The sequence below is a fragment of the Myotis nattereri genome (assembly GCF_964212035.1).
Source record: "Myotis nattereri genome assembly, chromosome: 16".
NCBI classification, from domain to species: domain Eukaryota; kingdom Metazoa; phylum Chordata; class Mammalia; order Chiroptera; family Vespertilionidae; genus Myotis; species Myotis nattereri.
In genome coordinates, this window is record NC_138091.1 from 56,255,400 (window position 1) to 56,269,755 (window position 14,356).

At 67.0% G+C, this 14,356-nt stretch overlaps 1 protein-coding gene across 6 annotated transcripts in view; it reads left to right on the plus strand.

Moving 5' to 3' along the window:
- ASPSCR1 (ASPSCR1 tether for SLC2A4, UBX domain containing) overlaps positions 1-14,356 on the plus strand; it is a 33,998-nt gene that overhangs the window by 16,795 nt on the left and 2,847 nt on the right. For 3 of the 6 annotated variants that reach the window (XM_081110401.1, XM_081110400.1, XM_081110399.1), the window contains exons 3-11: positions 624-704; positions 1,738-1,838; positions 4,811-4,868; positions 5,767-5,840; positions 6,025-6,448; positions 13,101-13,240; positions 13,395-13,476; positions 13,712-13,778; positions 14,218-14,280. In XM_081110401.1, the coding sequence (XP_080966527.1) occupies positions 663-704; positions 1,738-1,838; positions 4,811-4,868; positions 5,767-5,840; positions 6,025-6,448; positions 13,101-13,240; positions 13,395-13,476; positions 13,712-13,778; positions 14,218-14,280 (1,051 nt within the window). In that variant the 5' untranslated portion in view covers positions 624-662. Of the gene's footprint in view, positions 1-589; positions 705-1,737; positions 1,839-4,810; positions 4,869-5,766; positions 5,841-6,024; positions 6,449-13,100; positions 13,241-13,394; positions 13,477-13,711; positions 13,779-14,217; positions 14,281-14,356 lie in introns of all 6 variants that reach the window. The other 3 variants (XM_081110398.1, XM_081110396.1, XM_081110397.1) reach the window with 1 other exon arrangement.

Below are 14,356 nucleotides of genomic sequence, written 5' to 3' on the forward strand. Positions count from 1 at the left end.
CTCTTCCTGATCAGAGCTGCCAGGTCCCTGTGCACACGCACACATGGGCACTCAGGCTCAGGGCCTGGCTGCGAGCTGGGAGGAGCGGTCTCAGACCAGACCCCGCACTGGCAGCCTGGCTCCCTGCGCTTGTCTGTGGTCCTCTAGACCCGTTGCCTCCGGTCCTGGAGGGCGTGGCCTGCCTCCCGATGTGGGAGAGAGAGAAACATCAATGATGAGAGAGAACCATTGATTAGCTGCCTCCTGCACGGCCTCCACTGGGGATTGAGTCCTCAAATCAGGCCTGTGCCCTGGCGGGGAATCGAACTGTGACCTCCTGGTTCCTAGGGCAACACTCGGCCCTATGGGGTGATGGGAGCTGGCCCCTGGGAGAGGGAATGCAGTGGCCGGACCCCCTGGGGTGCAGCTGTGCCTCCCACACTCAGAGCTGTGTCTGCTCGCTTGCTCTGTCCCTGGAAAGACCCACTGTAGCAGGGACACGCCTCCTCCCCAGGCCACATCCCGTCCTCCAGGTGCGGGCCTGGCGGACGCTGCGGAGAGGCCCGTGGAATGAGGCCCTCGGGCAGCTGGGCTGTGGTCTGTGTTGCAGGTTTCAGAGGAATGTGCTTGACCTCTCTCTGCAGTGGAGGTTTGCCAACCTGCCCAATAACGCCAAGCTGGAGATGGTGCCCGCGTCCCGCAGCCGCGAGGGGCCCAAGAACACGGTAGGCACCGCGCCTGCCCTCCTCGTAGGCTGTGGCCTTCGAGGGCACAAGCCGCAGGGCGCGCCCCCACCCAGCTGCCGGCTCTGGGTCCGGCAGAGCCACTTTCTACTTTGGTGGTTGGAATGAGACTTGGTTCTTGGTGCTGCGGTTGCTGTTGGGGTTCACGGTGCTGCGTTCATCTCACCTGCAAGCCTGGCCCCTGCCTGATGGCCTGGTCCTGCCGTGGCGAGTGCCGAGCTCAGTGAGGCTCCTCGAGGGGGAGCGACCCGCCGTCTTCTGTCCTGGTCTTGGGCCCAGCCTCCCACCGAGCAGCTGTGAGGCTCAGAGCCAGGGGAGCCAGCCCCAGGGAGCCCCCTCTGGGTCCCCCTTCCTGGGCCGCGCTGCTCTGCCAGCACCAGGAGGGGCCGTGCTGGCCCTTGAGGACAGGAAGCGCAGGCCGGCCTGGGTCAGCTCTCCAGAGCCGCCAGGAGTCAGACTCGGGACTGACCCTGACATCCCTTGACCGTCGCGACCACAGCAGTTCTCAGGCTTCTGTGTGGAAGGAGCTCCGACCTCCCTCGGTGGGTGGGACGGGGAGGCACGTTTCCCACGGCAGCTCCCTGTGCTGGGAGGAAGTGGTACCTGACCCAGAGGCCGGGGCCCAGACAGCAGGCCGCACGGTGGGCGGGCTCTGGGTCGCACGCAGCCAGGCCAGTGCCATGCACGTCCTCGGCAGAGCGGCCAGAAAGGCATTCCCCCTTTGGGTCAGAGACTTAGTCCCACTCCAGGGACATGATTAGCACAAATGGATGGACAAAAGCAATGTGCTCAGGAGCGAAAAATGCACAGAACGCGACGTGTTGGTGCTATGGCTGCACAACACAGTGCCCCAAACCCGGCAGCTTGAGGCCCAGCGACGTGCAGTGTGCAGAGGAGACGGTGCTGGCCGTGCAGTGCCCAACCCCGTGCACCCCAAGACCCGGGAGCCCTCACCCAGGCGGAGTCTCACCGGGTGCGGGCAGCGCTCCCCGCCTCAGCCTCCTCTCCTGCTCAGGTCCGCATCGCGCTGCAGCTGGACGACGGCTCCAGGTTGCAGGGCACTTTCTGTTCCGGGCAGACCCTCTGGGAGCTCCTCAGCCATTTTGCTCAGACCAGGTGAGTGTCAGGGAGGGGCCCGGCGGGGCCTGCGCTGCGTGGGTGCTGCATCCTGTGGGGATGGGTCAGGGACGAGGGCTGCTCGTGCACCAGCCACCAGTCCGTCTGTGTAGGTCCTCCCGAGAGGGGGCTCCAGAGGCAGAATGGCTGGGCGGCAGTGAGGGGCACCCCACCTTTCAGCTTTCCTGGAAAGCTGCTCCTTGGCAGAGTTCACTAACGGAGAAGCAGGGGGAAGTGGGTGCCCATGGGGACGGGGGGGCGGGGGGGGCAGCATCAGCCCCAAAGCAAGGCCAGGGCCCTGATTGGCTGGGGCCATGCGGGGGCTGGGCAGGACTGGTAGCTGCCTGTGGCTGCAAGGACCCCACTGGCAGGGGGCAGGGGCTCAGACTCTGGGTCCCACAGGATGGGCCGTGCAGGGAGCTCGGGGAAGAGGCAGGTGCCCCAGGACAGGTGGCGGGCGGGTCTCGGCAGAGCCATGGGGTGAGTGGGCACCGGGCCACGTCCTCTGCATAGAGATCAGGGAGTTGGTGGTCCAGCTCTGACCTCTGACCCCCGAGTCTGGGGCTACTCACTAGCCACGTGACACACACGTGGCCACATGTGCGTGCGCAGAGGCGGGGAGGAATTTTCTGGTCGCCACATCAAAGGAGAGTAGAAACACGGGCAGTTAACTTTAGGAATTCGATGACCTTGACCCAGTGTATCCAGAACGTTTCCCTGTGGCGGTGTTCTCTGCAGGAGAATGCGGCGTTCTGGGTTCTTTGTGGTAGGGGTCCCACCTGGAGCAGGCCCCGCTTGGGCCGGCCACCGGGCGAGCTCAGGGCCCACCTGGGCTGGTCGCTGCCTGGACCTGGACTGGCCAGTCCTCCCTAACTCTTGGGTGTCAGCTGCCGGAGGGCCTCCAGGCGAGGGCTCCTTGCCCGCCACCCCAGGTTGCATCTGCCCCGAGACCTGGGCGCTCTGCTCCCAGCCTGACTCCACAGCCGCGCCCGCGGCTCCACCCCCCCAAGAGCACACCCCGAACCCAGTGTCCCCGGGAAGGCCGGCGTGTGCCTGCTTCCCCTGCGGTGGCCCTGAGGTGGGTTGTGTGCCATCCTGGGGCCCTGCAGGCGGCAGAGGCGGGTGCCAGGCCGTCCCCCCAGCTCCCGGCAGCCCCTCCGTTCCCCTGCTTTCCGCCTCACTGTCCCTGCTCCGCCGCCTGGGGGAGGGCTGGCTCCTCTCCTGTCTGTCTCTTGGTCTCGTGGTGGGCGGGAGGTGGGAGTCGCTGGCCCCTGGACGTGACCTCAGGCGACGGGCCTCCAGGTGGCGCAGAAGCCCTCTGAGCTGAAGTGCCCGCTCTGTGGGTTTGGGTTGCTTCTTGTGGTTCTAGCCGCAGATTGGTCAGTTCCACGCCGGTAACATGGACAGAAGGGGCTCCAGATACCTGGTGTCCCCGTCGCGTCGGCCCGAGTGGGGGGCCCACACCTGTGGGGACACGTGCTCTGAGGCAGCGCAGAGCATCGGAAGGCTGTCAGCACCGCCTCTGCCCCCGCCCGACGGGGAGCGCGTTTGCCGACCCTGGCCGGGCACGTCCCACCCACACGGGGTGGTGTCTGGGGAGGGGCAGCAGGTGGGCACCCATGGGCGCTCCACACAATGCCCGGGGTTCTGCTGGTTCTGGGGCTCAGGGAGGCCTTCAGAGATGGCTCAGCCCTTGGAAAAGTTTGGGACTTAGTGAGGGTGTGTGAGGGGCGGCTCCCCCATGAGCTGGAATGTCCCCTGGGTCCCCGTCCCGGGCGGAGAGCGCCGCTAATTGGCGGGGAAGGTCTGGAAGTGATTGCAGCCGCCCTCCCTCGCGTGTGTACAGGCGTCTCCCTCAGATCCACTCGAACCCGATCCCTCTGAGGAAGCACATCAAAGCCGGGCTGGCGTTTGATGTCAGAGGCTGCGCAGGCAGGAGGCCGCTCAGCCCGCTGTGATCTGTGGTCCCGCTGGCGCGGGGTCCCTGGGGAAGGCTTGCTCTGGCCCTTGGGCCTGTGCCTTCCCGAGGCTTGGGTCACCGGGTCGGGGTGGGCCGGGGCCCAGGCCCTTGGGGTGTGCCCTGACCCAGTGTTGCTCTGGTCCAGACTCTCAGCTCGGGTCTCCCACTTCCTGCAGGGACCTTGGGGGGTGAGGAGGCTGGTGGTGCCAGGCCAGGGGCAGGCTGCATCCTCCCAGAGGCCCCACAGCTGGCTGTGGGGTGTGAGTCTCGGCCTGGGCACCACACACGAGCAAAAGCTAAAAGCAAACGGGAAATGGGCAGAACCCAGGCCAGAGCCCCGCAGAGGGCCTGTGCCGTCTCGTCCTGCGTGTGCACGGTCACGTGCAGGCAGCCAAAGGCCTGCTGCTCTGGCCCCAGTTCAGCCCCATGTTCTCCGTCCCACCCTCATCCACGGGCGTGTGAGCCGAGGCCCTGGGACAGTGGCCGCGCACAGCCTGAGGTCACCACTGGCGGCTGCCCTGTGGCCCAGCCTCTGGGCTCGCCCTGGAGGAGAGGGGCTAGTGGGCAGTTATGTGTCAGGAAATGCAGGAGTGGACGTCCCTCCGTCCCTTCGCGGTCACAAGCTCCCCAGCTGGACGTGGCCAGCTCCAGCCTGTGCACAACCTGGTGGCACTGCGGGCCTGGGTAATGCGAGATGGTGTCGGGTCCGTGCACATGTGTGCGTGTGACTGTGTGTGTGTGCACGTGAGCGTGCGCATGAGTGTGCGCCTGCACGTCCGCCATCCTCTGAGCCCGCCCAGCTCTGCTTCTGGGGCTGCTCTGTCCCATCTCGGGGTCTGGCTCATGAGGGAGAGGGTGTTGGTGGCCAGTCTGGTGTGGGCGGGTGTCTGCTGCCATCTTCCAGGAGAACCTGGGGGAGCCTCTGGGTGGCTCTGGGGTTCCCGGGTGCCCTCCCGAGAGCACCAGTGTCCAGCGCCAGGGCCGGCCTCTGATGTCTTTCCCTCTCCTGCAGGGCGTGTCTGGAGCAGCCGTGGGAGGCCAGCCCGGTCTGCGTGTACATGAGGGATGAGGTAGGACTGCGGCTCCACCCGCCTGGCCTGGCCTGGCCGGCTCGCGGCTCCCGTCGCCATGAGGCCCAGCCCGCTTTCCAGTCTGGGAACCCCTCCCTCCCCCTCCTCCCCTCCCCCGCCTTGCAAGCAGCGGGAGGCGCTCTGAAAGCCCCCAGTGTTCCACGGGAACTAACCGCGGCGGCTGCGCCCAGAACCTCCCCACGCCCTGTTTGTTTTCTCAGCTTCTCTCAAAGCCCAAGAGTCACAAAAGTGGTTTCATTTTAATAAATATTTGCTTTGCTCCGTTTTGATCTTTTTCAAAACGAGTTCAGGGCGGTGCGGGCCCAGCTGGCAGAGGCCCTGCCCGTCCCCCGCCCGCCGTGACGGGACCCTCCTGGCGCTCGGTCCCCTGGCTCACAGGGGCTTTTTGTTGGAGGCCTGGCTGAGTGCCCTGTCCTGGCCAGGGTGGCCACTGTCCCGAGGGCCCAGGAGGCCTTGGTGGGCGATGCACGCCCGTGAGGAAGGGGCTCTGGGACTGAGCGGGAGGGACCTGGGGGTGGACTCCTGGGCCAACTGAGGGCCGTCGTGGTCGGTGCAGCCCTCAGGGCTGGTCAGGTGGCCAGTGCCGCTCACCCAGGCCGAGCCCCGCCTGCCTGGGCCTCGGGGTGTCGGGCTGGGGACAGACCCAGACCCTGGAGCAGATGCTCTGGTGCAGGTTGGGGTGCGGGCGGCTGGGCCTAGGCCTCGGGCTGGCTGGGCACCGCGGTGTCAGTGGCCAGGCGGGCGGCTGCGTAGGTCGGTCAGCAGTGGGCAGGGCCTCGGTGCCTCCCCTGGGCAGCGTGAAGCCTTGGCCAGGCCTGGCGGGAGCTATGGCAGGGAGGGCGGCGGGCGGCGGGCACACGGTCCTGTCTCCTTGCAGGTGACGGGCAGAGCCGCCTTACAGAGCACGACGCTGCTGTCCCTGGGCCTCACCGGGGGCAGCGCCATCATCAGGTGGGGCTCTGAATCTTGTGTCGGGAAAGAAATGGGGTCTCAGAGGAGAGGAGCGGGAAGCATGGAAAAGGGAGGGACACGTGCCCGTGGTGCCCTCCTCGATCCGAGGCCACTGGGGGTGGCGGGGCCTTGAGGCCCGGGTGCTGAGAACGGGTGTGGAGCGTCCCTCTCTCTCGGGCCCCAGGTTTGCCATGAGGCGATGCGACCCGGCCATCACGCAGGAGCCTGGGGTCTCCCGGAGCAAAAGCCCAGCAAGCCCGACCCCCTCCCTGTCGGCCGAGCAGGCAGCCGGCAGCCCGCTGCTCCCCTTGGACTCGGCAGGGCTCAGCCGGGGCGACGTGAGCCGCCAGGAGGAAGCAGGCACCTCAGGGGCCGGCCGCGCAGATGGCCCGGGCCCGAAGCCCGCGGAGGCCCAGGCGCAGCAGATCTCGGAGGAGCCCAAGCCCACCCCCTTCGTGCCTTTCTCGGGAGGGGGGCAGCGCCTCGGGGGCCCCTGCGGGTCTGCGAGGTGTCTGATGTCACCGTCCGCCAAGCTGCCCAAGTCCTTCTCCAGCCCTGGAGGCCCCTCCAAGCCAAAGAAGTCGAGGCCCCCGCCAGAGCCGGAGCCGGTAAGCGGTGAGCTGGGCGATGGGTCCTTCCTCCAACCGCACTGGACCTCCGCCGGTCATCTGGGGGCGGCAGGCTCGCTGGGGGTGTTTCACCTCACGGAAGTGACCTTTTGGTTTGGTTTGTCTTAAATTGGCTGCATCGAGGCATCTTTTAATGTGGTTTGATAGGTTTCGACAGACTCGTGTGCCCCTGTGGCCCCTCCTCCCCTGTGGCCCTCGGCCTGGGTGTGGGACTCGGAGCACTCCTGTCCCGGGCGGTGCCTCTGCCGGTCGGCGGTGTAGACGTGCCGGCGGCTTGGGCCTGGGCTGCCCCGCTGGCCGTCCGCCCTGCAGTAGGCAGGCCCGGGACGCAGAGGCCGAGCTCGCGGTGCTGTCTGCAGCCAGTGCCTCGGTGCGGCCCTCCCGCCCAGTCGGCTTTGGGGTACAGTTTGCTGCACGGACACAGCTGCGGCCCTCCCGTCCAGTCAGCTTTGGGGTACAGTTTGCTGCACGGACACAGCTGCGGCCCTCCCGTCCAGTCAGCTTTGGGGTACAGTTTGCTGCACGGACACAGCTGCGGCCCTCCCGTCCAGTCAGCTTTGGGGTACAGTTTGCTGCACGGACACAGCTGCGGCCCTCCCGTCCAGTCGGCTTTGGGGTACAGTTTGCTGCACGGACACAGCTGCGGCCCTCCCGCCCAGTCGGCTTTGGGGTACAGTTTGCTGCACGGACACAGCTGCGGCCAGTTCTGTGAGCGGCACTTTGCCTCATTGGTGCTAACCAGTCTCTGCGCGCCTCTGACTCACGTGTCACCCACTTCCTTCCGAGTCTCAGCCGCCCCCTCGGACGCCCACCCTCTGCTCCCCTGACCACACACCGACTTGAGCGGTGGGAGGCCCACATTCTGGTCCCGCTGAGCAGGCAGGCACAGGTCCTCCTGGTCAGACCGCCTGGCCCAGGCCTCGCCCTGGCAGCTGCAGCCACGTGGGCACTCGGGAGGGAGGATGGGCTCGGGCCCCCTATCAGGTCTGTTTTCCCGGGTGGCAACGCTGGACTTCTCGGAGCCTCTGGAACCTTCTCCAGCGGTGTTCCTGCGTCACACAGCTGCGTCCGCGGGACAGGCAGCGTCGGCCCAGAGGCTGTGCGTGTGGGCCCCTCTGCCTGGCTGCTGCTTCACCTCCTGGGCAGCCCCAGGCTCCCCCGCCTCCGTGGTCGTCCACCCAGGGTCCAGCCGACTCTCAGTACTGGGGACACCAAAGGGGAGACCTTGTCCTGGGACCAGCCTGGCTCTCCATGGGCTGCGCCGCGCCCCCATCCCATGTCGTGGACGCTGTGCCCTGTGAGTGGGCGGTGCCCTGTGAGTGGGCGGCGCCCTGAGATGCTGCTGCTGTGTCTGTGCTCAGGGCTCAGCTCCCAGTTTCCCGGGCCCTTTGCTTCCACGCAGAGCGGCTCCCCTGCACCTGCATCGGCTCGTACAGGCCCACGCGGGGCTTTAGATGATGAGGAGGATTCCTTTCCAGACCCCTTTCCGGGCGGAGAGCTCGGGCCGTGTGAGGGTTGGTCAGGACGCCCGCGGGCCAAGGATGCGATGGGCGGGTGTAAACCAGCCCCGTCACTCCCGGGAGCGCGGTGTCTGTCAGCTGTGGCTCCGCAGATACTGTCAGTTTCATCTCCTTCATATCCTGGTCTTAACTCTCCTTGTTCTCCGGTGTTTGTGGAAAGCACCTGTCTGACCCTGAGGGGTGACCGTCGTGTATCTGAAGTGTTACGTCAGCTGTGGGGAGCTTTTACCAAGTTAACAGTTTCTATTCCTAATTTTCTGAGAACCTTTTTTTTATCCTAAGTAGGTGTTGAGCTTTATCAACTGCTTTTCTACATGGAAACAGTGTCTGTCCTCCCAGTGCAGCCACGTGGTGAGGTGCGGCCGGTCCGCGGGGCCGGGGCCTCCTGGCATTCCGGGGTCTGTGCCTGCTCAGCGAGAGCTTCCTGTCACCACACGCGGTCGGTTCAGCCGAGTTTCAGCTCCAAGTCTGTGTCCTGAGTGAAGCAGACTGTGGAGGCCGTGGGCTGGAGGCCCTGCTCCGGCTCCTCTGGAGCCCCTCACGCCTGCCTCCAGGTCACACCTGGGGAGCCTGGGGGGGTCCCGCAGACGAGGCGGCGGCCAGATTCCCTCCGGCTCCCCCACTGCCTGTGGTGTCTCCCACTGAGTGGACAGGGAGGGGCAGGGCCACGGCTGTCCTGAGCTCCGTGAATGTTTATCCTGGGGCAGTGGCTGATGTTTGGGCCGAGTTAGAAGCCAGTGCACATCCCCAGCCAGAATCGGTGGCCGAAAGCAGGCCCATGTGGTGGGTTGAGCCGGTGCTGGGGGTCTGCACTTGCGGGGGGACCCTGCGTTGGGGGGCCAGGACTGGCTGCCTCCCTCCGGGGCTGCATGGAGTGGGGCCTGGCTGTCTGTGTCTCTTGGGAACCTGCTGACTGTCCCAGGGGCACCCAGGGTGGCGTGGGCTTATGCTCCCCGCAGGGGGTGCTGTCAGGGCCCAGGATCCCTGCACCCCCAGCACTGACCCCGGCCCCGGGCAGGGAAGCCGCCTGGCCGCCAGCAGCGCTGCCTTTGATCTGGGAGCCCCAGCAGCTGGTTGGTGGGGCGTCCCCGCCCGCCTCGTGCCTCCCGTCACTGACAGCCGCACACCCAGCGGCCAGCCGGCCACATGGTGTCTGCTTTGTGTCCCTCTCAGTGTTGGGGGAGGGGAGGAACAAAACAGAACTTTTGGGGGAACTTCAAAGGTGCATTTCAGGGATGAGAAAGCTCCGGAGTTTCCCGTTAATGCTCAGCCTCGTGTGGTTTTTGAATTTAAATAAAGAGTCAGAAGAGACAGGATGAAATAGAGGCAGGTCCTCGTGAGGCTGGGATGGTTTACAGACCCGGGCGGCTCCTGCCTTTGATGTTGGAACATTAATTATTAGAAGGTAGTTTAACTGGCCATTGGGACGGGCGGGAGGCGGGCTGCCTGGCGGCCCCTGGCCTGTCCTTTGAAGTCCTTCCCCAGCCCGGGGGCCGCCCCTCAGCTCCACACAGGGCAGCATCCCAGCGGGCGCCCACAGCTGGCACGGGAGCGTGATCAAAGTCCTGCTCCCTGGGCGACGGGCTGACAGTGGTCCCCCTGCGCCCGTCACCCTCCAGGGGGTGGGCTCCCCCGCCCAGACCCGGGCACTTCCTCCGCTCCCCGTCTCTGGCCGCCCGCTCCCTGGGCGGAGCCCAGTCCTATAGAGAGTGGTCCTCTCGCTACCGTCCTCCTCGGCCGGGCGGGGCCCTTGCCTAGGCCGTTCCCCCAGGAGTCAGCCGCCCGGCCTGTCCCTGTGGGGCTGTGTGGGTGGGTGCCGAGCTCCGGCCCCGCCCGGCCCCAGGCGTGCTGGCAGGTGGGGCCGCAGGTGTGGAAGCCTCCAGCCCTGTCCTGCTGCTTCCACAGAGTCTGGACGTGGAGAGAGACGCCAGCCTGCTAGCCGGGCGGAGAACAGGCTGTGTGGTGCCCTGGAGCCCTGAGCTGCCCACACAGGCCCGCTTCCTGCGGGCGTGGGGGGGGGGGGTCTGGGGTCCTGGCGTGAGGCCCCGTCCTGATTGGCATGGCTTGTGCCTCTTTGGTCTGGGGTGCGTGCCCGCCCCTCGGGCTGTGCTGTCCCGGCTCCTGGGCAGCTGTTGCCTGTGGGTGAGGAGACCCTGCCTCTGCTCCCGGGGTTCCTTCCCCTCATCTGTCCACAGCGACTCGCTCCAGCCAGCCGGGCACATGGGAGCGCCCAGCTTCACCGCACGGGGTGTCACCCACGGCCCAGCCTTTAGCCGCCTGTATTCTTTTTTTGAAAAAAAATATATGTTTTTGTTGTTTTCAAAGAGAGGAAAGGAGAGGGAGAGAGATGGAAACATCCATGATGAGCGAGCATCATGGACCAACTGCCTTCTGCACGCCCCCCACTGGGGATGGAGCCGCCACCCGAGGTGTGCCCTGACCTCCTGGGATCGAACGCTGACCTCCTGGGTCCCAGGGCGACACTCAGCCCTGAGCTGCCTGGGCCTGGCTGTCCGCTTCTCTTTAGAAAACTCTGCTTCTTTTGCTCAAAAGGGTCAGCAGGCCCAGTGCTGCCAGGGCTGAGGGCCAGGGCTTCGACCCTGTCCGCCCGCCCAGGATTGGGGTCCTCCCGTGCCTTCTGGGGCGGCTGGCTGGGAGTAACTCAGGGGTGTGGCCTTGTCCCTGGAGTAGTGACTCGGCTCAGCTCCCAGCCTCAAGGGGAAGTGCTTCGCATCCCTCGGCCCAGCCCGTGGTCAGAGGGCAGCCTGGCTGCGAGGGAGGGGGAGCCCCATGAGGAGGGACTCGGCCGCGGTCACCCCACGGGGCTGCTGCATTTTTTTTCTGGGTGTCACCACGTCCTGGAAAGTTACTGTCAAGAAAAGGAGGCCTCCGTGGGCAGGGAGGCCTTTGCCGTGAGGGCCCCTGTGCCCAGTGGTTCTACTTGTGTGGTGGCTGCTGGCGTGCGTCCACCGGCCCGGAGGCCAGCAGCCCCGTCTCGGCCGGGCGCCGGCTCCCTGGTCCCTCGACGTCTGGCCCGGTCAGGAGTGTGGTCGCACTGAGCATGGTGTGGGGCCCGGCGGCCCGTGCTGTCCGCCTCGCCCCTCCAGGTCCCCTCCAGGCCCGTTCTGTGGGGCAGGGACTCTCTGAAGGTGCTGGGGCCGCCCTCAGCTGGCAGACGGTCACCCAGCCCCCACCTCCAAATGGCCGGGGTCAGTCCCATTGTCCAGCGCTGGCCTGCCGCTGGACGAGGAGGGCGCTCCTGTCCCTCCTCCTGGCCTCCTGGGCACCTGGCCACGGTCATCTAGTCCACCGATGAGGCGGGTCAGGTCTCAGAGGAGGCGCCCCCTCAGCCTGCCCCCTCCTCGTGCCCCCTGAGCCGTGGAGTGACCGGGTTCAGGCGTGGAGGTTGGCGTCAGGACTTCCCGAAGGTTCTGGGCTCCATCATTCAGAGCCTGTGCCCTGGCCATGGCCGCGCTCCAGCTGTGGGTTCATTATGGCCTTTCCCTGACCCCAGGGCCTGGCCCTCTCAGCTCCGGGAGCCTCTCCCAGGGCCAGGACGCGCTGTAGCTCTCCCCACGGCTGCCCCGGGGTTCCTTCTCCCACGAAGCCTCAGCCCGAACCTCGTTCTTTATCCAGACATCTCCGCCCGTGCACCTCAGAGGGGAACCGTGCGGGGAAGCCGGCGCGGGGACAGCAAGCACATGGAGCCTGACGGGGCCGAGCGCGGCAGGAGCAGCCCCGGCGCCATGTGCTCCCTGGGTCGGCTCCCGGTGGTGCTGGGTCGGGGACCCACCTGCAGGGCCAGCTCAGCTTCCTGCCTGGGGCCCCGTCACCCTGTTGCTGTGCCAGGGGCTTCTGCTGGAGGCCGCCTGGCTTGTGCACACGGCGGTTTGGCGCACGGCATCCGCGTCCTGCCCTCGCCCTCCCCTGGGAGCGGCACGCGCCCGGCCCCTCTGGAATGCAGGCGCCGTGGCCGTGGGGGGCAGCCGGCGCCTGGCATCTTGTTATAAAAAGCTCTGGCGTCGACGGCCCACGGCGGCTGCAGGAAGGCTGTGGCTTTGAAGGGGCAGCTCCCAGGAGCCTTGGCCAGCCACCTCCGGGCTCTCCTGCCCAGGCCTCGCTGCCCTTCCCTGGCCACTGGCCACGGCACTCGGGGCAGAGGGGTCCCTAGTAGCCCGCTCCCTTCCCGGGGAGAGTGCTTGGGGACCCAGGGACCCCGAGTGCAGGCGGCCTGCGCTGCGGCGAGGGTGGCCCGGAGGCTCCTGGCAGGTGCACCGAGGCAGCAGGTACCCCAACGCTGAGGTCTGGGGTTTGGCTGTGGCCAGGCTGGGCGACGGGAAGGCTGTGGGAGGGACGATCGGACAGGCTGTTCCCAGACCTGCCAAGCCCACCCTGGTCCCGGGTGAGAAACAGGAGGTGGGATGCCATGCTGGGGTGGGCAGTGGGGGGCGGCAGGGCAGAGGGCAGCTTCCGGGGTGGCCCTGCCAAGATGGCTGTGGGCCCTTCTGTGGGAGGACAGGACCTGCTGGACACCTCGTCAGGGCAGCGCCTGGTGGCCTCCGCGCCCCGAGGTGCTCCCCACGCTTGCTGCAATTACCCACCCGGAGGCGCCACACGCAGAGCAGCCCTGCCTTGTAATTTCCATCGACCTTGTTGCCAATTAGGAGCGACGCTGTCCCTTCCTGTGTCCCTGGGGTGGGCAGACGCAGCCAGGCTGCTCCCCTGGGGAGGGGTGGGGGTCAGCCCGGCTGTGGGGCCAGCGGCTGCAGGTTTTCGCCAAACCTCTAATTTGGGGGCTGCTGCTTCCCCTGCTCCTCCCTTGGAGCCCCTGACGTGGCCTGGACCAGGGCACTGCTCCCCAGGAAGTGAGCAAGGGGCTGTGGGGAGGCCGGCCTGCTGAGCGTCCCTCACCCACCGCCTGGGCCCCGGCAGAGACCGAGCCTGGAAGCGAGGGACAGTCCCACGCCCCACCCTGAGGCCTGGCCTGGCCACGGGCTGGTGGGGGGGCCTGGGTTTGACAGGGTGCACAGCTGCTGCTGCAGGGCCTGGATGACCCAGCCCCTGTGGCCGGGCACCTGGGACCTGCGTCAGCCGTGTGCTCTGCCCGGCAGCCGGTGGACCGGGACCCCGTGGTGTGCCACCCGGACCTGGGGGAGCTGCTCCAGGCCTGGCCCACAGAGCTGCCCGACGAGTTCTTCGAGGTCACCGTGGACGACGTGCGGAGACGCTTGGCCCAGCTCAAGAGTGAGCGGTGGGTGTGCCCCGCCCCCTCGGTCTCCCGCTTCCCACCGCGGGTCCCCAGCTCCGTGCGTGGCCGCACCTGGAGGGGGCCTGTCTGTCCAGCCCGGGTGGGCCTCCTCTCTGGCCGGAGACCAGGACCTTCACCCGCCCCCTTCCTTCCACAGGAAGCGCCTGGAAGAGGCCCCCTTAGTGACCAAGGCCTTCAGGGAGGCTCAGATGAAGGAGAAGCTGGAGCGGTACCCTAAGGTACGGGCGGCTCCGAGCCGGCTCCTCCTGCGCCCGCCCTTGCACAGGCCGCTGAGGGTGCCCCCGGAGCTCGCACAGCCTCGGCCCGGCTTTGTGATGAAAACAAGTCTGTATGCACGGTGCTGGGGGCAGCACCCGCAGGGGCGGCTGGCACCTCGCCTGCTCTGGCCCCAGGTGGGGTCCTCCCTGCTGGGCAGGGCTCCGGCTGTCCTGACAGCACGCTTGTCCGACCCAGGTGGTCCTGAGGGTGCTGTTCCCTGACCGCTACATCCTACAGGGCTTCTTCCGCCCCAGCGAGACAGGTAGGGCCACACCTGGCGTCCAGGATGGCTCCCTCCAGGCTGTGGGCCTGTGGCTATCGGGCCCTGGGCTCGGGGAGGCGGGGGTTTGGGGGCTGCAGGCAGCGGGCTCTGAACTTGCAGAGCATGTTGGGTGATTGTCGGGCTGGCATGCGGGCCTGGGGCAGCTTCTGGAGGGAAAGCTCTGCCTGGCTAGGGCAGCGAGAGGTGAAGGGAGGCCTTGCAGTGGCCCTGCCCCGGGCCCGCTGAGTGTCTGGTCTTGTGGAAGGAACGAGGTGGACTTCCCAGCCCCGGGCTCGGATTGGTGTCCTGAGTGCCAAGGCCCAGGAGGTGGCTGCCCAGGGTGGGGGGCAGCTTGGTGCGGCCGGCCTGTCCAGTCCCACTGGGGCCAGCATCGGGGTGCGTCTGCTGGGGCCCCGCTCACCCTCCCCTTCCTCCTCAGTGGGGGACCTGCGGGACTTCGTGAGGAGCCACCTGGGGAACCCCACGCTGCCCTTCCACCTGTGTGAGTACTGCTCCAGGCCTGCCCTGCGCCTCCCCATAGGGACACGGGCCTCTGCTGCCAGCAGCCGGAGTTGTGT